This window comes from Trachurus japonicus, chromosome 15 (assembly GCF_045865225.1).
Source record: "Trachurus japonicus isolate A0001 chromosome 15, Traja_1.0".
In the NCBI taxonomy this organism is placed as follows: Eukaryota; Metazoa; Chordata; class Actinopteri; order Carangiformes; family Carangidae; genus Trachurus; species Trachurus japonicus.
The window spans coordinates 3089574-3113378 of record NC_140921.1 but is presented as its reverse complement, the minus strand read 5'-3'; the positions used below and the strand labels follow the sequence as shown (position 1 = coordinate 3113378).

Here is a 23805-nt window from a genome sequence, read left to right as displayed (position 1 = left end):
TCCAAAACAACTCTGTGTGGTAACGTTGTGTTATTATCTCATAGCGTGGTGAATGTGCAGGTCACAACTTGTCCACCAGAGCGTTGTGGAGTTGTTGGATTGTGTATTTGATGAGTTTGATGAGGGAAACCAAGAAATCCCATGAGCCTCCGTAACCGTAGCTCACGGCTCTGCTCCGCCGTTCTAAAAACAGCTTGCACCGACAATTAAAGGTAACGAACCTACTGCTATGACTATAGGGATTATGGCAATGGGGGAATTTGCCAAAATGTTGAACTATATCTTTAATTTGAAAGCCCTCTGGTCTGAGGACTCGATGTTTCTGTTTTTCTTGACTCCGTCTCTGTGTTTTGTGTTTGTAGTCGAATCAGTGTGTTTTCTTCACACACACTGTTCCTCTCTGGTCCATATGAGCAGCGTCCGTCCGGCTTCTGGTTTTGGTTTCAGCTGCCGTGACTCGGACTCGTGGCTTTAAGGGGAAACGATGCAGCGAGCTGTTCAGTCGTGTAATCGAGCCGCGAAACAAAAACCCATTCAACGGGAAATAGTCGTCTTTTTCTGGCAGCGGGGAAGAAATCCTCAATGGAAGCTGCTGCGGAAAAAGGAAAATATTTCTTTTCACAATTACCCCCTGGAAGAAAGAGCTGCTGCAGGGAAATCTGCAGCCTCCAGAGGGAAGCGGATAAGAGGCCTAATAACCGCCGCAGGAGGAAGAACATTTTCCTAAAATAAAGTCGACATTTTCTCTTCTTTTAAAGCCACGATAAGGAGTTCAGTCTCTCCCTCTCTCTCTCTGCCTCTTCACAATAAGTAGCTTAAATCCAGTTTCCAGACCTTTCAGAATTGCACTGAAGAGTGACATAACAGCCCGAGGCGTTTGTGTGCGATTGAGTAAAATCTGTGTGTGCTTCGGTGTGTTCGAGTGCCAGCAGATCGTGGGAACACTCACGGCTGCGGGGCAGATTGGCGGTGGGAAGCTGGGCAGATAATTTCTTAGTCATCTTCTTAATGAAGACCACTGAGCTGTGAACACAGAGCCACCAGGCCTGTACGTGCCGCTCGCTCGCCGCCATTAACCAACCCTGTCTGATGAAGAGCAGCGAGGATCTGGCTTCCAGGAATCTGCTGCTTCTTCTTCGTCTTCTTCTCCACTGCAAAAACTGAAAATCTTTCCAAGAATATTTGTCTTATTTCTTGTCAAAATGTCTCATTTCTAGTCAAAACTACCGTAATCTCTTTTCATTTAAAATGAGACTCATCACCTAAAAATCAACTTGTTTCAGATCATTTTCACTTGTTTCAAACAAATTTTCACTCGAAATAAGTAGGAAAATCTGCCAGTGAAAGCAAGTTCTTTGTGCTTGTAATAAGAAAGAAAAACTTGCTCCACTATCAGATTTTTCTACTTATTTCAAGTGCAAATCTGCTTGAAAGGAGTGAAAAGGGTCTAAAAACAAGCTACTTTTTAATGTGATGAGTCTTATTTTAAGTAGAATGAGATTTGTTTTGACTAGAAATTAAATTTTGACTAGAAATAAGACAAATATTCTTGGTAAGATATTTGAATTTTTGCAGTGCAAACACAGACTGAAACTACAGATGAAGCTTCCAGCCTCCAGCTACGGTGGCTGACGAGGACAAACAAGCTGTTTTTTGTGCTTGTAATCAGAAAGTAAAACTTATCAGATTTTTCTACTTATTTCAAGTGAATATGCTTGAAATAAGTAAAAGAAAAAGTGTCTAAAAACAAGCTACTTTTCAATGTGATGAGTCTTATTTTAAGTATAATGAGATTGTTTTGACTAGAAATAAGACAAATATTCTTGGTAAGATTTTTTTGCGTAGGAACTGATGAAGCCCCTTGGATAAGAGGCGAAACGTCTTCCCAGACAAATACAAGTCCAGTTGCCTACGATTCAATTTGCCCAGAAAAGAACGATGACCTGGATGAATGAGAATATCCAGAGACTTGGTAAGATTTTGAGTTTTTGTTGTGTTCTTCTTCGTCTTCATCTTTGAATTCTCACTTGTCAGAGAGACTGGAGTTAAGTGCCTTGGCAACGCGAGGCACCGCAGCTCTGTGAAGTTAACCAGACATGACCAACCAGCTGCTCCTCATCCTCCAAGTGTTTTGTAAAACTGACAACTGTCCAAGTTTGTGTTCAAGTGCAACATCTTCTGGGCCTCGGCCGCTCTCATTAAGTCAGAGCAGCAGGAAGTCGACTCGGAGGGAGACGGATCTGAGCAGAGAAAGTGAGAAAGTCTGAGTTTGTCTCCGAGCTTTTTAACCGCAAAGTCTGCTGCAGAGGAGCAGGAACGGGATTAGAGAGGGAAAAGGGACCGGTCTGGGGACACGATAAAGTGAGGGACCGGTCTGGGGCCTTTAGTTGTTTTTCTTCTTGACTTTAGAAGTTGTGCAGACAGCTTCCTGTTAGTGGGTTTGACAATAAGCTGAGTTTGTTTGGTTTATTACAATGTCGGTATCACATGATTCACATGGTATTGATCACATGGACTGTTAGCTTAGCATTAGCCTTTAGCCTTTAGTCCGTCACTTTACTATGTTCCCTGGAAACACTTCCTGTTGTGTTGGGAGTTAATAGAGAGCCTAAGTGGAAGCAGGAAGTAGCCTAACGTCACCATGGGACCTCAACTCGGAAAAAGTCTCCATTTTGGAACGGGAGTCAAAGTTTTATTTCTAATCTGATTGAATTGTGTCATGAGAAAAAAAATATGACCTCTACCTGTTTAAAACATCACGTTTCATGAAGAAAAATCAGCAGTTTGTTGTAAAACTATTGTAGAATAAAATTCCGAATAGTCCGTAACCAGAAAGACTACCGGTGGCGTAGGTGACGTCACCACATGGCGCCCTTTCCCTGACGTTTTTTTTGTGGAACACCAGATCTGTAGTCCGTAGAGCGTCTTCACACTAAATACATTCTTCCGTTGCCGTTTTACGATAAACTGCTGATTTCTCGGGATGAAATGTGATGTTTTAAGTTGGTTAAGGTCATATTTTTTTCTCATGACACAATTCAATCGGATCACGAAATAAAACTTTGACTCCCGTTCACTCACATGGAGACTTTTTCCGAGTTGAGGTCCCATGGCGACGTTACTTCCTGCTTCCGCTTAGGCTCTCTATTGTCAAACTGATGAAGTTGTTTTCTGACAACTGACACAAAGTGAAGCAAAATACTTTTTTCTTTTAGGTGTAAAATTAGAGAAAGTGATGAGAAACTTCTCCACCAGTAAACTTTGGCTTCTCCAGAAAGAAAAAGGTGAAAAAGTCAAAGATACGAACACACAGATTTGTTTTCTGTTTCACTCTCACACTCACCGCTAGACGCTAGTACAGTAGCTGCTAAAGTGAAGTTGAGCTCAGCCTGAGACGACAGCCGGCCCGGCAGCGTCGCTCTGCTGCTGCCATGAACACATCACTGAGCTCAGCCGCTAACGGCGCTAACAACAACAACAACAGTAGCTAACGCCCCGCTTCATCAGTGCAGCCAGTTAGCGTAGCGTGTTCCCCTGGTGAGAGGGAAATGAGCTACGCTACGCTTCAGAAGACACACACACACACACACACACACACACACACACACCATGCCCCGGGTGTCCCTGCTGGTTAGCCTTAGCGCTGTGTTAGCGGTTCAGGCAGAACTGGTTGGTTTTGTTTTGTGGTGGTTGATGATGGTTGATGATGATGATGATGATGATGAGGCTGCAGGTCACACTGACAGCCTCTCTGCTCTGTGTGAACGGATGCATGAAATCAAACACTCCCTCAACCAGCAGTAACGTCTACTCTCGATTTATATCACAGCAGAACGAGGCCGCGGCTGAAGAGACGTTCAAACGCCACCACATCTTCATCATCCTGCAGTTTCTTTTTGTATCTAAAGACACAATCATTCAAGTTTTTACACAAACCCGGAGCTGTGTTTGTAGTTTAAACTACAAAGTAACTCATTAACTGTTAAACACATTTATAATTTATTGCTGCAGATGTTAATTTGAAATGTTAACAGAAAACAAAATGTATTAAAGCTCCAAACAGTATAAAGCTCCTGTATTAAAGCTCCTTCAAAATAAAGGTAGATGTTTGTATTAAAGTTCCTTCAAAATAAAGGTAGATGTTTGCAGGGGTGGAGCAGTGATTTTAAACGTGGGGGTGTTCCAAAGAACGGAAATTGAATTTCAATTTTAATCACAAAATGCAATTTTTAATCACTATCCCGGAGTTATCACGGTGGATTTACCTATGCTACGACGTTCCTGAAAAAAACTCTGCACTTCATGGCTGGATTGAAAACTCTCTCGAAAAGATATAATTGACCTGAGCCCACCTTAGATCGCCAAAAGAGTAAGCTTCCAATCAGGGTCCAAAACTAACTTTTTCAGGCTGATAAGTGAATTTTTTTACCAGCCAGGTGGATAATTTACCAGCCAAGCAAGTAAAAATTGCGTTTAAGTGCTGTATATTGCTATCAGTAGGCCTATTATTTAACGTGTAATTTGGGTCTTATATGCGATCAATATTTTAGTAGTATGCACTAATACTAGCAATTAGGGGTGTGCAAAGCATCCGGAATTTGTATTTGTTGAGGGGGGGGGAGTATTTCTATTTGTATTTGTGTTCGAGTAAAATTCAAAATAGGTGTAAAAATCCAGTTTTTTTGAGATACACTTCTAATTCTAATCCATTATGAATCCCACCACCACCTGCTGAACAGACAGAATATAAACAAATGAACTATCATTAGGCTACTTCAAAAAATCTCTCTCTCTCTTACAGTTGTTTAGGATTGTGTGTGGTGTTTTTAATCATATTTTTTAATCATATTTTTTATATATATATATATATATATATATATATATATATATATATATATGATAATTAGTTTAAAAAATATTTTTATCAGTAATTTCTTTTTTTCAATTACTAGACATTTAAGGCATGGGGTCCTGATCCCAAGGTTGAAAAACACTGCTGTCTTTCCTGTCTGCTCTCAAAGAGAGTGTAAGAGAGTGTGTGTGTGTGTGTGTGTGTGTGTGTGTGTGTGGGGGGTAATGTGTTGATTCTCTCTCTCTCACAGAGAGCACACAAACAAACAGGCGCGCGCACACACATGTTCTCAGCGGTGAGGTTCGACCAGAGCGAGTGACGTGTCCAACCAACCCAATCAGACGCGCGGGTTCGGAGTCTGGACCGAGAATTAAAAGTTGGACCGCGCTGGTCCGTGCTTCAGCACCGTGTGTCAGGCCGCGTCTGGTTTTAATTAATACGGGGATAAACAGTCAGCGCCGCGGTCACCGGAGCTGATCACTGCCCAAAGCAATGAGAGCATTTTTTTTTTTTACCTCCGCTGACAGAGTGTTGATTTGAGGGGGCGTAGAGCCGGTTTCCTCTGCACTCACTCACCGGTAGAACTTGAGTTGAAAAAGATGCCTCTTCCTTTTTAGCATCTCTGCCTCCTCCTTCTTTCTCGACTATTGTTCACTTCCAGTCACCGGTGAGTGACAGAAGCTCCGACTGGCACATAACCAAAGTCCGTCTCTGTGACCTCAAATTTCCCGGGCCGGCGGCCGGCCCGCGGACAGCGGTCTGTGATTGGGTGAATGCCCGTTCAATTCGACCACTGCCTTTTCATGCAGCGGGGAGGCTGAGGCTAAGGTGCGCTCCATTTTTGTATGCTGGTGCACAGCGAGGGGTGGGCACACGGGTTTACCATTGGAAAATGTGGGGGGGATGAAATTATTTTGCTATAAAAGTGGGGGTGTCGAAACACCCCCATCCCCCACGGGTGCGACGCCCATGGATGTTTGTATCAAAGCTCCTTCAAAATAAAGGTAGATGTTTGTGTTAAAGCTCCTTCAGAATAAAGGTAAATGTTTATTGAAGTTCCATACAGTATAAAGGTAGATGTTTGTATTAAACCTCCTTCAAAATAAAGGTAGATGTTTGTATTAAAGCTCCTTCAAAGTAAAGGAAGATGTTTGTATTAAACCTCCTTCAAAATAAAGGTAGATGTTTGTGTTAAAGCTCCTTCAAAATAAAGGTAGATTTTTGTATTAAAGCTCCTTCAAAATAAAGGTAGATGTTCGTGTTAAAGCTCCTTCAAAATAAAGGTATGTATTAAAGCTCCATACAGTATAAAGGTAGATGTCTCTTTGTGTAGTGTGTGCGTATGCGTTGCTATTGTGTGTGTCCCTGTGTTTGTATTGCTTTGTGTCTCTCAGGTGATCCGTGCGTCAACTCTCTGCTGCTGGAAACACAAACAAACAGTGTGTGTGTGTGTGTGTGTGTGTGTGTGTGTGTGTGTGTGTGTGTGTGTGTACTGGGAGATCATTGTATTTCTCTGGAGATGTGACAGGAAGGAACTCAACATTTAGCTGCATGAGGACGAACAAGGCTTTAAATCATCTTAATAAACAATATTTCTTAGTAACAATAAGGAAGAGCCCAATGAAACAGGTTCGAGTCCAACCCACTTCACCATACGACACATTTGCACGTTCATACTTCAACACTTTCAACAGCTTTTATCTTGAAAAAAAAATCAAAAGTCACTGAACAACAACTGAATCCGCAGTGTAATGATTAATTGATGCGGCCAGGAAACGCCTCAAACCGATCAAGATGTTTCCTGAGCTTGTGTTTTGGTTTTGAGCTCTCGGGGCCACCGTACACAGGAAGTGGTGTGGAGACCAAACACGGAGCTAAAACTGAGAAATAAACAAATATTTGTTTATCTCTGAAATCTAAAATGTCAAAACTGAAGTTAAGAAATAATTTTACTGATGATAAAAATAAAAAACCTCTCTTTCTCTCCGACTGGTTTATTTTGTGCAGTCGAGCAGAAACACCATGAAAACTACACAGCAAACATAATGAGGTCCTCTGGTTTCGCTCTGTGTGTGTGTGTGTGTGTGTGTGTGTGTGTGTGTGTGTGTGTGTGTGTGTGTGCATGTGTGTGTGTGCGTGTGCATGTGTGTGTGCATGTGTGTGTTGGGCAGGTTCTGCCTTCAGGCGATCGACAGGAAGTGGGACAGGAGAGGAGAGAGAGGAGAAACAGAGGACGACAGAAAGAGACAGAGTCTGAGAGTCTGAGAGTCTGTCCTGATGAACTGAACCAGATCCTTCAGTCACAGTTCATCCAATAGGAGACAGAGTGTGTGTGTGTGTGTGTGTGTGCGTGAGTGTGTGTTTCATTCAGAGACAGAAAACAGGATTTATTTAGTGTTTACAAGACAAAACAGAGGATTGCATTTTTTGGTGGCATTACTACACACACACAGACTGCTCAGTGTGTATCTATCCCTGCAGCTCAGCTTCCAACATGTTACTAAGATAAACACCTTTTATTTTGAAGTGAATACAGAAACAGGAAGTGTTAGCGCAGCGTTAGCTCGACTCAACGACGTCAGACGCTGTTTCTTGTTTGTTTCCTCGTCTTCAACGACGACGACGACGGAGCATCGTCGTCATCTGAACCCAGACCTGGACGTTTAAGTGGATTTAAGAGGATTTGGATTCGATAATCTGATTCAGTTCTGGATTTGGATTCGATGACCCGCTGCTGACCTTTGACCCCCACTGCCATGAAGTGGATTCACATGAAAACACTGATAAACCAGGTCCAGGTCCAGGTCTGAACTGCAGGAAGCTGAAGTGTGTATGTGCAGTGAAGTGTAGTGTGTGAGCTGCTCACAGATAACAACAACAGCAGCAGCTTTTCAGCAGCGACACATAAAGGCTGCTCGGCCCCCGGGAGGTGGCGGCCATCAAAGAGCTGAGAAAGAAAAAGACGATCTCTCTGCTTTCAGAAGAAAAAAAAAAAAACTCTACATGGATTTAATGCAGCGACTGAGGAGACGAGGAGATTTTTAGACTCAGAAATGCTACCATCACAGTTTTAAAATCAACATACAGTAAAACTAACTGTCTTATTAACGTCTAACATTCACATTACATATATTTGACCCTGTGAACTGTAAATCACAGACTACTGAGACAATCTGCTGCTTAATAATTAATAATTCCAATAGTTTCAATGTTTATATTAAGAGACATTGTGAAGTTTGTTAAGATTTCCCATTATTTAAATTTTCTTCAAAACTAAACACAAATTTATGAATCAAAAACAAACATAAGACGATTAAATGATGTGATGTAACAGACGCTATTTTTCTGTTTTCCTATGTAGTAATTTCACTTTTCTCTGATTGTCCTTAAAATCCTCATATTAGTGTTAAATCACAGACCTGTATAACCTCAACTGGATTTAACCAGTAAAATTAAAAAAAAAAACCAAAGTAAACATTTCAGAAATGTCAAAATAACAAGCAAAAACTGTTGTTGTTTTTTAAGATTATTTGTCCTGTTATTATTAGGTCTATCTATATTTGTGAAAAACATTTTTTTTATTCTTCTTAAATAAAGAAAAGAGTGTTGCTTTGGCTTTTAAGTAACACTATCATTTAATATAATTTATCTCTAATCCTTTTATAGTTTGACAGGTTTGTGTTGATGCAACATTTCATTGTGTTGATTTATTACTGATGACTGACTCTGTAGCTTCATTAAAAGTGTTTCCACAGACTCAGTTATTTCTGCTGAGTGAGATCTGGCAGTAAAAGACTGAAAGCAGTTTCTTTTCTTTTCTTTTTTTTAACACTCTCTCTGCTGTGACCTTTGACCTCCTCACTTCTGGCTGCTGATCCAGAGCCTGTTGTTTTTAACTCTCAGTGGAAGTGACCGACTAAATGTAATTACACCTCAGTCGACTACAGTTGGTGAGAGACGAAGAGGAGGAGGAGGAGGATGAGGATGAGGATGAAGAGCAGTCGCAGTGCAGCAGACGCCAAACTTGACAGAAAACACAAAACTCCACAGGAAGTCAAAGAATAAAGCAGCTGCTGTTTCCATGACAACGGCTTCGCTCAAGTCAGACACACACAAACACACACACACACACACACACACACACACACACACACACACACACACACACACACACTGTTCAATGTATCTGTCAGGACCTGGTTTATCTTTGTGGTCAAACATGTTAATAGTAAGTAAACACGTTTTATTTTGAAGTGAATAGAGAACAAAGTGTTGACAGTAGCCATGTTTCCATCCACTTGTTGATGGTCAGAGTGGAAGACCACACTCCTCCCGGCCACAATTTACACTCTACACACATGATTTTCCCCAAATTTGTAGACAAACTCGTTCTGTCTCTCACAATGTGCTCAAAATATCTTACAGACTTACAGAATTTGAATTGTCAGCCTCTGAGTGCGGCCACATCTGTCTCTGCTCCTCATTGACTCCAATACAAAGATTTTCTGAGAGAAGCAGAACGGACCCCTGTTTTAAACTCGCAAGTGTCTCCAAAATATTTACTGTAGAAACACCAAAATCACACCAAATGGTTCAGGAAGTCCTTGTGACGCTCACGGCATGTGTTTTTTTCTGATAGGAGTTACCGTTTTGTCAGAATAAGCCCAAATGTGAGACCAGTGCAGAGGCAGAAAATCACTCTTTTTCTCAACGTTTCTGTCTGCCTCAGCCTGGGGGGCCCCTATTGTCATTGGCAACCACCTCAAGTTGCCGTGGTAACATCTGAGCCTCAGGCCAGAGCTCGTTAAGGTTCATAAACAATCCAACTGGAGCTTGTTAACATGTTTATAAACACACACACACTTACACACGCTAAATCAGACTGACTAGAAACTGGTTGTCTGTTGTTGTATGATAGTGGGACAATATACGGGACGAAGCACGTCCCTTTTCAGCTCAATACGGGAGGTGTTTTGTTTCTAAATACAGGACGATTCAGTTTTTCAAGGGATGGTTGGAAACCCTCGCACCTAACACCATACTTTTAAGCCAACACCTGATCTGTTTCCTTTGCTCCTGTGAACAATCATCAACCTGTTGTTTATATGCTCTGAGCATTAAAATACAACTCATCTTCCTTGTATAGGGTTAGGGTTTGCATCCATGTTTTTCCCACACTACGACTTTACAGCACATAAACACAAGGAAGTCGGACTTGCCAACTCGGGAACTCGGATCTTCCGACACCACTTGAATGCAGCAAAAGTTCAGAGTTAGCTCGTCTGTTGTTTTAGGCTATTTCCCATGACACAATAAGCTTCTGCCTGGGCTTCGTTTCTCGACAGGACAGTTTATATTTTCATAAATTCATGTTGAGATATTCTCAGATAATATTTAAAGAGCCGATCTTGTTATAGTCTTTATATTTGGTGACATCATATTTGAAATAAATGTCTCACCAGCTGCAGAACCCGATCACAGTTAAATACAGTTTGAGTCTGATGTCTGGGGACAAATCTGTGACAGACGTCATAGAAATAAACGACTGCAACACATTTAAATCTGCTCGGACCGGTGGAGGAGGTTTTTTTTTTTTTTTTTTAAGCTTCTCCATCCTGAGCTGAGCCCAGAACTCGTCTCCATCCATTACAGTGTAATGGTGCGTTGGCAGGTTTCCACTGTAACTGCAGCGGCTCTGGTGCCAGTGGTGATGAACAGGCCGATGCATCAGACTGGGCCCACTGACAGTGACATTTCCTGCAGCCAGCGCTAACCCAAATAATACTGCTGTTCCCAGATCTGCCCTCAATCTGTGGCTTCATTACTGACAACAGATGCATGTTTGAAAGATGGCCGCCACCAGGGACGGCTTCATGTTGGTTTAACGAGCGCTCAGAGCCAAAGAGTTAATGACAATCGGGGTGAACTGAAGTGGGATGATTTTTACTGTTTCTTTCTTCTCTGACTAAAGTTGTCAGATGAATGTAGTTGAGCAGAAGAATGAAGTAGTTTGCAATCTGATGCACAACTGAACTTACTACTTAGATGTACTTTCCAGCTTTCAATGTAGCAAACATCAATGTGACTTGATGCTGCGTTCAAGGCAACTCTGAACTCTGAATCTTTTATTTCGTCTTCAAAGCATTCGAGACACACCACACTAGAATAACCAAAAACATGTTGGAACTTTACATTCAAAGTGATTCATGTAGCTAAGACATACAACATTACAAAGAGCACAAAAACAATTAAGATTGTATTTTGTCATTAAAAATGCAATTAATCGATGTTTCCCCATTGACGGTGTGGTTCTGCATGGGATTGTTGTGTGACATCAGACAACTGATTCTCGAAGAAGTTGAGGTAGATTTTTTTCTCCGACACGAGGTGGCATTTTATCTCACTTTGTCACAATAATTTACACTTTTTCGGGTGCAGATTGTTGTGACGTCACACAACAATGTGCACACCGTCAATGGTAAAACATCAATTAAATGCATTTTTATTAAAGCAGAAGTAAGTGGTCCGGTCGTTTTCGCTAATGCTGCGTTCCAGGCAGGCTTTTGAAATCGTAAATTACAGCTTCAAGTCACAACTTACGACTTTGTAGCGTTCCAGGCAACCCACTCGTGTTTTTCCGACCTGTTTTACCTGTGAAAGTCACTATAACGGCCACTCGTAACTTCTGACCCGTGAACTCGTACCAGATCGAACTGGTACCACTTCACGGTCGGAAAAATACGAGTTTCCTTGAACGCACCATAACAGTCCTCGTCCCTACGTCGCCACATTCACGGCGTTCCTTGGCTGCACACACAGCCCTGCATGCCGTTCTCTCTCCTCATTGGATAAAAACTGTAGGATACGATAAATGTTTTCTCTTCGGCTCAGAGCAGAGCAGAGTGACTGACAGACCCGTGATTCAGACCAAACACTCTATGTAAGTGATTGCTGTCGGAAGATAGAACTATTTAAGACTTATATTAACACAAAAATATCACTTACTTCTGCTTTAATGCCAAAATACATTAAAACGTTATGAAATATACAATATTTACTTACAGTTACAGATTAAAGGGATAGTAGCATTTTTTAAAAGTGGGGTTGTATGATCTACAAATAGCCCCTAAGTACTTTAATTGCAGTAGAAGACTCTCTGCACTCCTCCCGTTAGCAACGCCAGCCCATAATAGCCCTGCCCAGAGATTTACAACATACAGTGTTGTGAACAGACCCAAAGAAACGGCCTATTTTCACGGCCTAAAAGAGGTTTTACCTGAAAAAAAAATACACAGTTCCATTGTTCACTACAATATAATTTTTTCCAGCCCTTCAAAGTGCAGGAAAAACACAGTTTTTATTTGGAGCTAACCAACTGCTGATCAGCGGGCGCTAACCCTGGGCCTAGGGATACGTGAGTTGGTTAGGTCCAAATAAAAACTGTGTTTTTCCTGCACTTTGAAGGGCTGGAAAAAATTATATTATAGCGAACAATGGAACTGTGTATTTTTTTTTTCAGGTAAAACCTCTTTTAGGCCGCAAAAATAGGCCGTTTCTTTGGGTCCATTCACAACAATGTATGTTGTAAATCTCTGGGCAGGGCTATTATGGGCTGGCGTTGCTAACGGGAGGAGTGTAGAGAGTCTTCTACTGCAATTAAAGTACTTAGGGGCTATTTGTAGATCATACAACCCCACTTTTAAAAAATGCTACTATCCCTTTCACCTACTGATGTTGTGGAACACAATAAATTCATGTTGGTATTTCTCTTAGATTTTAAATGATCTGTTTCATTGTTTTAACTGAAGAAAAAGATCTCTGCACACTTAGATCTATGCAATCTCACTTTATTAAAAGCAGAGAGCAGAGCATACATCTGATGAAGGTCGTTTGAGACCAAAAGCAATAGCTTTTAATAAAGTGAGATTGCATAGATCTAAGTGTGCGGAGATCTCTTTCTTCAGTTTGGACACTTTTGATGCCTCCAGCACCTTAGCAAAGAACCAGCCGGGTGAAGCGGCAGCCCCTTTTTGCATATACTGTTTCATTGTTTTAAAAGGTGTCCTTTGTAATGTTTGAATGTCTTAGCTACGTGAAGCACTTTGAATGCAAAGTTTGTCCCGGTCCACTATGTTTTTGGTTATTCTGGCGTGGTGCATCTTGAACGCTTTGAAGTAGGAAATCAGAGTTTTAAACTGGGGGATTCAGATTTCAGAGTCGTCTCGAATGCAGCATAACTTAAGGCTCATCCTGACGAAGATCTATGCGATTGAAACGTTGATCCCTAGCCTATAATAAACACTTGAGGAGCTTTAACAGTGTGTGGACTTCACCCTTTTTTCTTCTTCGAGTTTTGAAACTACCTAACATCCATCTACACAGTTTCATTCAGAAACTCAGAGGGCTGAGAAAATAATGGAAATGAAACAAAATGCTGCTGGTGCTGACAACGTTTACGTCATACAGTGTCAGTTAACCTCTAGTGAACCAAAGACAGGTGAGGTGAGACGTTCAGGTAACGTCAGGTTAAAGGAATGATTCTCCCTCACAGTTCAGACCAGCTTTAAACTCAATAACCAACACATTGTATCTGCTGCTTTCCAGGACATTAATCAAAGACTCTGCAGAAACAATAATTTAACACACACACGCACACCAACCGCGCACGCACACACACACACACAGCTGTGAACCTGCAGTCAGCTGTGAGGGCTCATTTGGCTCAAACACAAATGTAACACTCCTATCAGAAAGCACAACCAGCTGAGGCAGCATCCAGCTTTTCAATTAGTGTGACACACACACACACACACACACACACACACACACACACACACAGAGCTCTGCAGGCTGCAGCTGACTGGCCGGCTGTAGAAACTGTCCAAACACGCCTGCTGCTCCGATGACTCATAGCCTGTTTAGTGTCGGTGAATACGCCAGGTGTGTGTGTGTGTGTGTGTGTGTGTGTTTGTCCATGTTGGGATGAATGGATGACCTCGCTGAATCATCTTCCTCTTCTACTCGCTCACAATTTGCTCCCAGAGAAAATCCCTCCTCCTCCTCCTCCTCCTCCTCCTCCTCCTCCTCCTCCGCCTCTTAAAATGTAAAATCAACAACTAACTCATCTGTAACAACAACTTGGCGTTGAATTAAATACGCCCTCTTATATCACCGAGGTGTGTGTGTGTGTGTGTGTGTGTGTGTGTGCAGCTGCAGCCTCAGCATCACTCAGGACTAATGACTTCAAACCCTGAGCCACCAGAACCAGTTATCCGCCTCCACTCACTTCCAGCAGGGAAATGAAGGGAATTAATGTTGCTAATGGTTTTATCTGAGCATTAGAAATACAAGAAAAAAATGGTCCCTGAATGCATCACTGTGTGTGTGTATGTGTGTGTGTCATCATTACCCACAGACACACACAGATCACAGTCTGACAAGAGGCTGTTTGTTTGTTACCCTGAATGCAACACAACAGCTTGGACCAGAGCGGTGGTGTTGCATTCACTGACCACCAGTTGAAAGCAAAAACACAGAACAAACAATGATTAAAGTTGAACCTACGGTGTCCCAGAGGGCTCAATACATGTGACAACACAACACAACACAACACAACACAACACAACACAACACAACACAACACAACACAACACAAGTGTTTCAATACATTTTTTGAATGAAATTTTGCTAAAATACCTCAAATTAGGTCTGTGGTTAAATGGATAGTTCAACATTTCGGCAAATTGGCCCATTGCCATAATCCCTATAGTCATAGCAGTAGGTTTGTTACCTTTAATTGTCAGTGCAAGCTATTTATAGAACGGCGGAGCAGAGCCGTGAGCTGCTCAGAGCTAGGCTACGGAGGCTCATGGGATTTCTTGGTTTCTAACTCATCAAACTCATCAAATACACAATCCAACAACTCCACAACGCTCTGGTGGACAAGTTGTGAGCTGCACATTCACCACGCTATGAGATAATAACACAACGTTACCAGACAGAGTTGTTTTAGAGGGAAATACAGAGACTGCTTGATGAAAAACTGTCCCTGAAGGCAACACGCATCAGCGGTTTTGCATATATTTATGGATATATTTCCCTCTAAAACAACTCTGTCTGGTAACGTTGTGTTATTATCTCATAGCGTGGTGAATGTGCAGGTCACAACTTGTCCACCAGAGCGTTGTGGAGTTGTTGGATTGTGTATTTGATGAGTTTGATGAGGGAAACCAAGAAATCCCACCGACAATTAAAGGTAACAAACCTACTGCTACGACTATAGGGATCATGGCAATGGGCCAATTTGAATTTGTGTTATTTTTTTCCTGTTTATGTGTTTTCTTGAGCTCTTAAACACCTGCAGCTGCAGATGAGTAGAAAACATTTTTCTCTTTTAGCTCTGACAGAAACATCTGGATCTTTAAGCTGCTGAATGCTTCACAATGTTTCCACCTAAACCAGATCAAAACCAAAACCAGGAGCAGAGCAGATTTTATTATACAACTGTCAAGATAATCCAGATCAGAGGTTTCTGGGTGTTTGTTTGTGAACTGGTTTCACTCTGAGTTAAATGTTTAATTAGCTCCTGTAGCTCCATAAACGGCGCTCAGAGGCTTTAATGGGAGTTTCTTGTTTTTGTTTCTCTCTCCATGATTCTGCATGAGGCTTTTGTGGAAACACGGCTCGTCTGTGTTTGAGACGTTTGTCACAACAAATCCACAGAAAAGAAAAAAGCCAGAGGCTGTAATTATATCACTGTGATGATCTGTGACACAGCCGACAAGTCCCGCTGAGTTGATCAGAGCTGTGATTTCTCCTCTCGTTCTCACCTGATCTCTGCTGCACCAGTTTAATGTTTGATGATGTTGGAACATCAATAAATATATCATAGGTAGGCCTACCCCCCAATTTATCTTCTTTTGTTTAGATTTTTGTGGAAAATATCAGCTTAAAGTCTAAGAAATGCATTTAAACTGTACCACTGTTGTGACATCACAAAATGACACACACAATAGCAATGCACACAAACACTACACAAGGACATCTACCTTTATACTGTATGGAGCTTTAATACATACATCAACCTTTATTTTGAAGGAGCTTTAACACAAACATCTACCTTTATTTTGAAGGAGCTTTAATATAAACATCTACCTTTATTTTGAAGGAGCTTTAACACAGACATATACCTTTATTTTGAAGGAGCTTTAACGCAAACATCTACCTTTAATTTGAAGGAGCTTTAACGCAAACGTCTACCTTTATTTTGAAGGAGCTTTTTTTTTTTTTTTGAACTTTATTTTTATTAAAGAGAAACACAAACATTCCTTGACAACATCACAAATTATGTATGACAGTGCTAAAGACAAGACAAAAAAAACAAAACAAAACAAAAAAACCTTTTGGGCCCAGAAAGCTTAATAATACACATGAATGAAAAATAATAAATACATACATAAATAAATAAATAAGTGGACAGTTAAGACATTCCAGCATACTGTGGGGTTCCCCTCAGTTAGAGAGGTATCTTGCTATTTGAAGGAGCTTTAATACAAACATCTACCTTTATTCTGAAGGAGCTTTAATACAAACATCTACCTTTATTCTGAAGGAGCTTTAATACAAACATCTACCTTTTTCAGATGAATTAGTTTTATGCAATTGAAGCTAACTCATGAAGGTTTGGAAAAAAAATGGTGGTGACCTTTGACCTCTCCGGACAAATACACATAGTTGGACGTGAGAAATATCAAAATGACCTGTCCTGATCCTCAGAGGAAGAACCAGTACTTGTTATTTAACTCCATTACTTGGATGTAATGAACACTGCTGACTGTAGGTGGCGCTGTAAACTGGACTGACTCTGTCACATAGCTACAGGTACTCTGCTGGTGCTGTCTTACCTGATGATGTCATCGTTGTGTCCCCGGTAGAACCTCTGGCTGTGCTCTCTGGTGTTGTAGACCACGCCCACTCCGGCCACGAAGTAGACCAGCTCCTTCCCGGCCGTGTAGTACAGGTTATTCCTGCACTGGTGGCCCCGGTACCCGTAGACCCAGTCCAGTCTGAGCCGGCAGCCCGGGGCGCTCCGGTCCGACATGCTCACTCATCTGGTCCTGGTCCTGGTCCTGGTCCTGGTCCTGGTCCTGGTCCTGGTCCTGGTTCTGGTCCTGGTTCTGGTCCTGGTCTTGGATCTGCTTCACTCCCGTTGGTTCAAAATCCTCCAGACCAGATCAGCTGATCTATTATCAGTCCACTGACACTGATCGATTAATTCAGTGTTTGTTTGATCTATAAATCAACTGATGATCGATTCTTTCTGATCATTTTTAAATTGTTATTGTTATTATTATTGATGGAGTTTTTTATTCTCATTTCATTGTAAAATCTTTATTCTTCTGCTTCTTAATCTCTTTAAATAAATCTTTATTCTCCATCTGATTAATCAATATATAATATTGCTGCAGCTTCAATAATAAAATAACTTTATCATTATTACATCTCCTGTTATAGAATATCTCTAAACTGAAACCACACTTTAATAACAGTAATAACACTTTAATTAACAACTTTCTATTGATCTAGAATGTGCTTTTATCATACTCTGAGCCTCCGATTCTCTCCATCTGCATATTATTATTATTATAATAATAGTAAAAATATAATTAATATTTTAATTTTACTCGTGTAAAAGTAAATAAATGGATGAAGCTTCAGGAGTGGAGGAGAAGTTGCAGCGGGAATAAAATAAAATAAAAACTGATGAAATGAACAGAAGCGGAGGATTCTGCTCCTGGAAAATATTTAATCCTCCTCACACTAATCCTCGACCTCAGGACCAGCAGCCGCGGTTACTACGGCTCGGCTCCTCACCCCTCCATCCTCACCCTCTCCCTCTCTCCCTCTCTGTCTCCCTCTCTGTGCGTTATAACGCAGCAGCCGCGGCTCATTCACAAAACCTGACGCTGCGCGTAAAATCCAGCAGCGGATAGTCCGGGGTGGTGATAATCCAGAGCCGCACCGAATAAAAGCAGCAGCGGATTATTTTCCTTCCTCTGTTGAAAAGATGAGCGGCCAGTTCCGGAGAAAGGCAGAGAGAGACGGAGACAGGAGGAGAGACAGAGAGACAGAGAGATAGAGACATAGAGATAGAGACAGAGCGAGGAAAACAAATGTTTACTCCCCGCAGATGATCCAACTTCAGCGGGCAGAGGAGGCAGGAAGCCCCGCCAGAGCACCGCAGCTCCGCGGCCGGATGACGGCGGAGGAAAGTCCTGATTCCCGGCAGGAGGAGGAGGAGAGCATCCTCCCGCTGCAGCCACACACAGACAGACAGACACAGACAGATAGATAGATAGACAGACAGACAGACAGGTGTGGGCTCGGACAGACAGACGGACGGACAGACAGACAGGTGTATCCGGACGGACAGGCGGACTCAGTAAGCCGGAGCTCAGACCCTAATGGAGACCCTCCCTCCTCCCGGAGCGCCGAGCCTCATCACTGTGATGCTTCCTCACTCGGTGTCGAGCCGAGAAGCTTCAGGAGAAACAACCGTGTCACACCTACGCGCTGCTTCCGCTCTGACCCTTCAGAATAAGAGCCCATTGCGTATGGCAAGCGGATTTAACATTTAAAAGCAAAGTTTGACTATCCGGAATTAACATTGTAGATATCAACAACATCTTTCTGACTGGTCGTAATTACATTTTGATCATTTTTGGAGAAATTATGAGTTTATAATGGGTGTGTATTGCACGGAATGTTCGTGTCAGAGTGCGTGACATCATCAGTTAGAGTGGGAGAGAGGCCAGAAAAACTCCACATTTTTTCTCTTTCGACACTCGGCCGGCCACAATTTACACTCTACACACATAATTTTTTCAGAAAATTATAGACAAACTTGTTATCTCTCATATCATGTGCTCAAAATATCAGAGTGACTTACAGAATTTAAATTATCAGCCTCTAAGTGCGGCCACGTCTGTCTCTGCTCCTCATTGACTCCAATACAAATATTTTCTGAGAGAAGCAGAACGGACCGATGTTTTAAAACTGCCAGCGTCGCCAAAATATTTACTGTAGAAACACCAAATCGTACCACATTTTTCAGGAAGTCCTTAGAGCAACGTGATCTGTGTTTTGTTCTGATAGGAGTTACCGTTTTGTCACAGTAAGCCTTTTGTGAGACCAGTGCAGAGAGAGAAAATCACTCTTTTTCTCGACGTTTTTGTCGGTCTCAGCCTGGGGGGCCCCTATCGCCGTGGTAACCACCTCAAGTTGCCGTGGTAATGTCTGATTCTCAGGCCAGAGCTCGTTAACTTCATAAACAATCCACCTGGCGCTCGTTTAAATGTTTATAAACACAGACACAGCTAAATCAGACTGACGCAGGATGCAGCTCATAGTCTCACACACACACACACACACACACACACACACACACACACACACACACACACACACACACACACACACACACACACACACACAGACTCTAGAGCCAGCTTCATGTGATTACAGTTACAGACACGCACACACATCAAAACACACAGGTAACATACAAATGCGTGCGTCAGCGCGCACTCCTCTGCCACACTCTAACACACACAGGTAACTTCATATGATTACACACAGACACACACACACACACAGGTAACCTAATGTGGTTACAGCTCCTCCATATCAGTGCTTATAGAAAGATGATCATGTGTCTGTCTGATCAGCTCTGTCTTGACCTTAAAGGGATAGTTCACCCTAGAATGATATTTCGCTCATTATCTACTCACCCTCATGTTGACTAAGGGCTGGAAGAATTTTCAGAGTCCACCGTCCCTTCTCTGAGTTACAGGGGGTCTCGGCGTAGCAGTGCATGTCCATATAACGGTTGCAAAGGGACACCAGAGCTCTTCGTAAAAAAACACACACAAAAAAACATCCAAATACCTCCATGATGCTCGTATGTAATGTCCGTCTTGTGCTGAAGCCCCAAATTGCGTAATTGTCCCGAAAAAAATTAAATAAGTCTATATTTTAAGCTTGTTTGTAGCGGAAGCTTCTCGAAGCTCCTCTTCCTGGTCCGTCCAAATCTCGCGTGATTCGCAGTAACCGCACTGACGCCGGCGCAAATCACGCGAGATTTGGACGGACCAGGAAGAGGAGCTTTGAGAAGCTTCCGCTACAAACAAGCTTAAAATATAGACGGTGGACTCTGAAAATTCTTCCAGCCCTTAGTCAACATGAGGGTGAGTAGATAATGAGCGAAATATCATTCTAGGGTGAACTATCCCTTTAAGATCGTGGGTTTGATTCCCATGTTGACAGAGATGGCTAAACCGACAATAGCTCCCGTGGCCCTCTCAAAATTCCTCAGAGGAAATTTTCTAGTTTTAAATGTTCTGTTCCCCGTCATCTGTTGCTACCTGTGTTCTTGACTTTATTTTGAAGAGCACTTCCGGTGTGGGTTCGCCGTGTTGACGCAGACTTGACGTCGCTCGGACTTCGGGAGGAAACCACGACGCACACGGAGAGAAAACACCCCGGCGCCGCTGGAGAGGACGCGCGGCCGCAAAGCTTTATGGGACTTTGTGTTTTTATTTTTTCTGTCAAAAAATCATTCACGTGTTTTTAATCAGTGAGGATTAAAAAAAAAAAACTACAAATACCAGCAGGAGGAGGAGGAGGAAGAGGAGGAGGAGGAGGAGCTGTCCGCGGTGCTGAACCTGTGGAGAGAAAGTGATCGTAACACAAAACCAGTAAAGGACACGTGAACACCACAACAACAACTAAATAACAGAGGGTCAAACAACAACAACACAAACAGTAAGAAACGGCTTTGACAACCGCGTCCGTAAACGCATCACTGATCTGTGAGTCAAAGTTTAAATATTCAACACAAACTCAAAGTAATAAATAAATCAGAAACATTCAGAGGTGTCTTTGATCTCCAGACTTTTATTTTGTTGGTTCAAGTTCCTGCTGAGTTCAGGTTTTCTCCTCCTCCTCCTTTTTTCTTCTTTCTCTTTTCATCTTTTTTTCCTGTTTCTCTTTCTCGTTCTTCTTCTCCTCTATCATATTTTGTTCCTTTGTGTTTTAACATGATAAATGACGATAAACTGGAAATTAAAGCAGAAGTAAGCAGAATGTTTGTGTTAATATAAGTCTTAAATAGTTATATCTTCCGACAGCAATCACTTCTATAGAGTGTTTGGTCTGAAACACGGGTCTGTCAGTCACTCTGCTCTGCTCTGAGCCCAGGAGAAAACTTTCCTTGTATCCTACAACCTTTATCCAATGAGGAGAGAGAACGGCATAAAGGGGCAGTCCTCTCTGTGTGTGCAGCCAAGGGATGCGCGTGAATGTGGTGACGTAAGGACGAGGGCGGGGACTGCTAACTCCATCTGCTGACAGGAAGTTAGCCAAAACCACCGGATCGCTTACTTCTGCTTTAACTTTTTCTTTTTCCTCTTCCTCCTCCTGTTTTTAGTTGATAAATCACTATATATAATGAATCATTCGTAGTGCCTGTGTGTTGTTGTTTAGCTCAGAGCTGTGGCCTCTCCTCTGTTGTCGTCAGCTGTTTTTTCTTATTATATTAAAAGAAACAAACAATAAAACAAAATCATCAAATCTGAAAAACTGAATGAAAGATTAGGCCTACTCTGACTGTGATCAATCTAGTCTAGCACGCAGACTAGTGATTTTAACTTTAACTGCATCAGGTTGCATTTATTTACTGTTCAGAAATTATTATAATCTATTCATGAATAAAGGTGAATGAGCAGCTGCTTTTAAACACTTTATGGGATCCAGACACGTCTGCTTTAAGAAAAAATATTCATTATCTTTCTTTTTTCATCATTTAATACGTTTTTCTGATCACATTTTGATGGGTTTTTTTTTAAGACATTGAGAATTTGTTGTGTTGTTTTTTTTTATTATTAATTTTAAATAAAGAATGTAGCTAAATCAGAATCTGTGACAGTTTGTGCTTCAGGATTAATGTTAACAAACTTCAAGAGTTGATTGATTTTTTTCCCCCATTTTCATTCATGTATAGTATGCCCTGTGTGTGTGTGTGTGTGAGACCCACTGAGTCGTTCAGAAATACACACACACTGTTGTTGTTGACACTATAAAATATAAGTTATAATAATCATTCGTCACCTTTCTAATAATCTCAATAATGGTCCAATTGCATCTAAACAATGACGACTTTTCTAAACTCATGACTGTTGATTCTGTCGCCGCCTTGTGGCCAAAACGCTGAACTACAGGTGTAGAGATTCATGTGTCTGAGAGGCTGTTGATGGTTTGTCGGTGTGAGAGAGAGAAACATGAAGCTGCTGATTGGGTGTCAGTTCTAGGATGACAGCTCGTTAAATCTTTCAAAACAGACAAAGTGACTCTGACTAACAGATTCTAATCGTTTCACTGTTTGAACAACAACAACAACAAAGACCTACAAAAAAATCTAATAGTAGGCTATTATATCCTAATGAAGTTTTTAGCCATCTGAAGTGACTGATTCTTCTTGAATGGTTCTGTAGTTCAGCTGTTTGTCTCTGGAGTGATGTTTAAATAAAGTTATGCCACTTTAAATGAGAAGTTCAGCATCAACAGTAGACACTATTTTGAAGAGTCTGTTAAGAGTGTAGGGGTGGGAGAAAAAAATTGATTCACATACATATCGCGATATCTTTTTTGACGATTTTTAAATCTATTTTTGAAAAAAAAAAATAGAATTTTTTATTTTTAGAAATTTTTTATTTTTTATTTTTTAATATTGTGCAATGTGCATTTGTTAGCCTTTTTTTTTTTTTTTTTTTACATACAGAGAGTACAGGTTTTGAAAAGGGTTTAAGTTCACTTGGAGTATGTTAATTTATAGGCTCCTACAGTGTTTGTGTGCAGATAAATAAAATAAAGAGAATCGGCAATATCGTAGAATCGCAATTTAAATCAAATCGCCATCCAAAAAAATCGTAGAAGAAGCGAATCGGGAGAAAAGCATATCGTCCCAGCCCTATAAGAGTGTGTGAATGTCTGATTTCAGCTCCTTCAATGTGAATATTTCTGGTTTCTTTGTTCCTTTATGAGTTTCTCTTTGGTTTGTGGACAAAACAAGACATTTGAGGACGTCGTCTGGTGGTTTGAGAAACACTGATTGATGCACTGGACCCCGGGCAAAAAAGAACAATCATTGGAGTTTTACAAACGTCTACTGCTCAGGCATACTTTCACCTAGAGACTCCATTTGAACTTTAAACAGTAGACACAAGTCTTGTGTATTGGTGTATTATTCCACGTTTTGATAGGTCATATAGTTTTTGATCAATCCATGATCAATGACCATGATCATTTTTGGAGAAATTATGAGTTTATAATGGGTGTGTATTGCACGGAATGTTCGTGTCAGAGTGCGTGACATCATCGGTTAGAGTGAGAGAGAGCCCAGAAATTTTTTTTTTCTCTTTCCACACTCCCCCTGGACACAATTTACACTCTACTCACATGATTTTTTCAAAAGTTGTAAGACAAATTTGTCCTGTTTCTCACCATGTGCTCAAAATATCAGAGAGACTTACAGAATTGACAGAATCAGCCTCTGAGTGCGGCCACGTCTGTCCCTGCTCCTCATTGACTCCAATACAAATATTTTCTGAGAGGAGCAGAACGGCCTGATGTTTTAAAACTGCCAGCGTCTCCAAAATATTTACTGTAGAAACACCAAATCGTACCACATTTTTCAGGAAGTCTTTACAGCACCGTTGATCTGTGTTTTTTTCTGATAGGAGTTACCGCTTTGTCACAATAAGCCTTTTGCGAGACCAGTGCAGAGAGAGAAAATCACTCTTTTTCTCCACGTTTCTGTCTGTCTCAGCCTGCGGGGGCCCCTATCGCCATAATGTTTATAAACACAGACACAGCTAAATCAGACTGACACAGGATGC

At 41.4% G+C, this 23805-nt stretch overlaps 1 protein-coding gene across 4 annotated transcripts in view; it reads right to left on the bottom strand.

Moving 5' to 3' along the window:
* LOC146973022 (echinoderm microtubule-associated protein-like 6) overlaps positions 1-17190 on the bottom strand; it is an 88444-nt gene extending 71254 nt beyond the window's left edge. For 2 of the 4 annotated variants that reach the window (XM_085799246.1, XM_085799245.1), the window contains exon 1: positions 16756-17189. In XM_085799246.1, coding sequence (XP_085655372.1) covers positions 16756-16952 — 197 coding nt within the window. In that variant the 5' untranslated portion in view covers positions 16953-17189. Of the gene's footprint in view, positions 1-16755 lie in introns of all 4 variants that reach the window. The other 2 variants (XM_085799244.1, XM_085799247.1) reach the window with 2 other exon arrangements.
* Positions 17191-23805: the final 6615 nt, after the last annotated feature.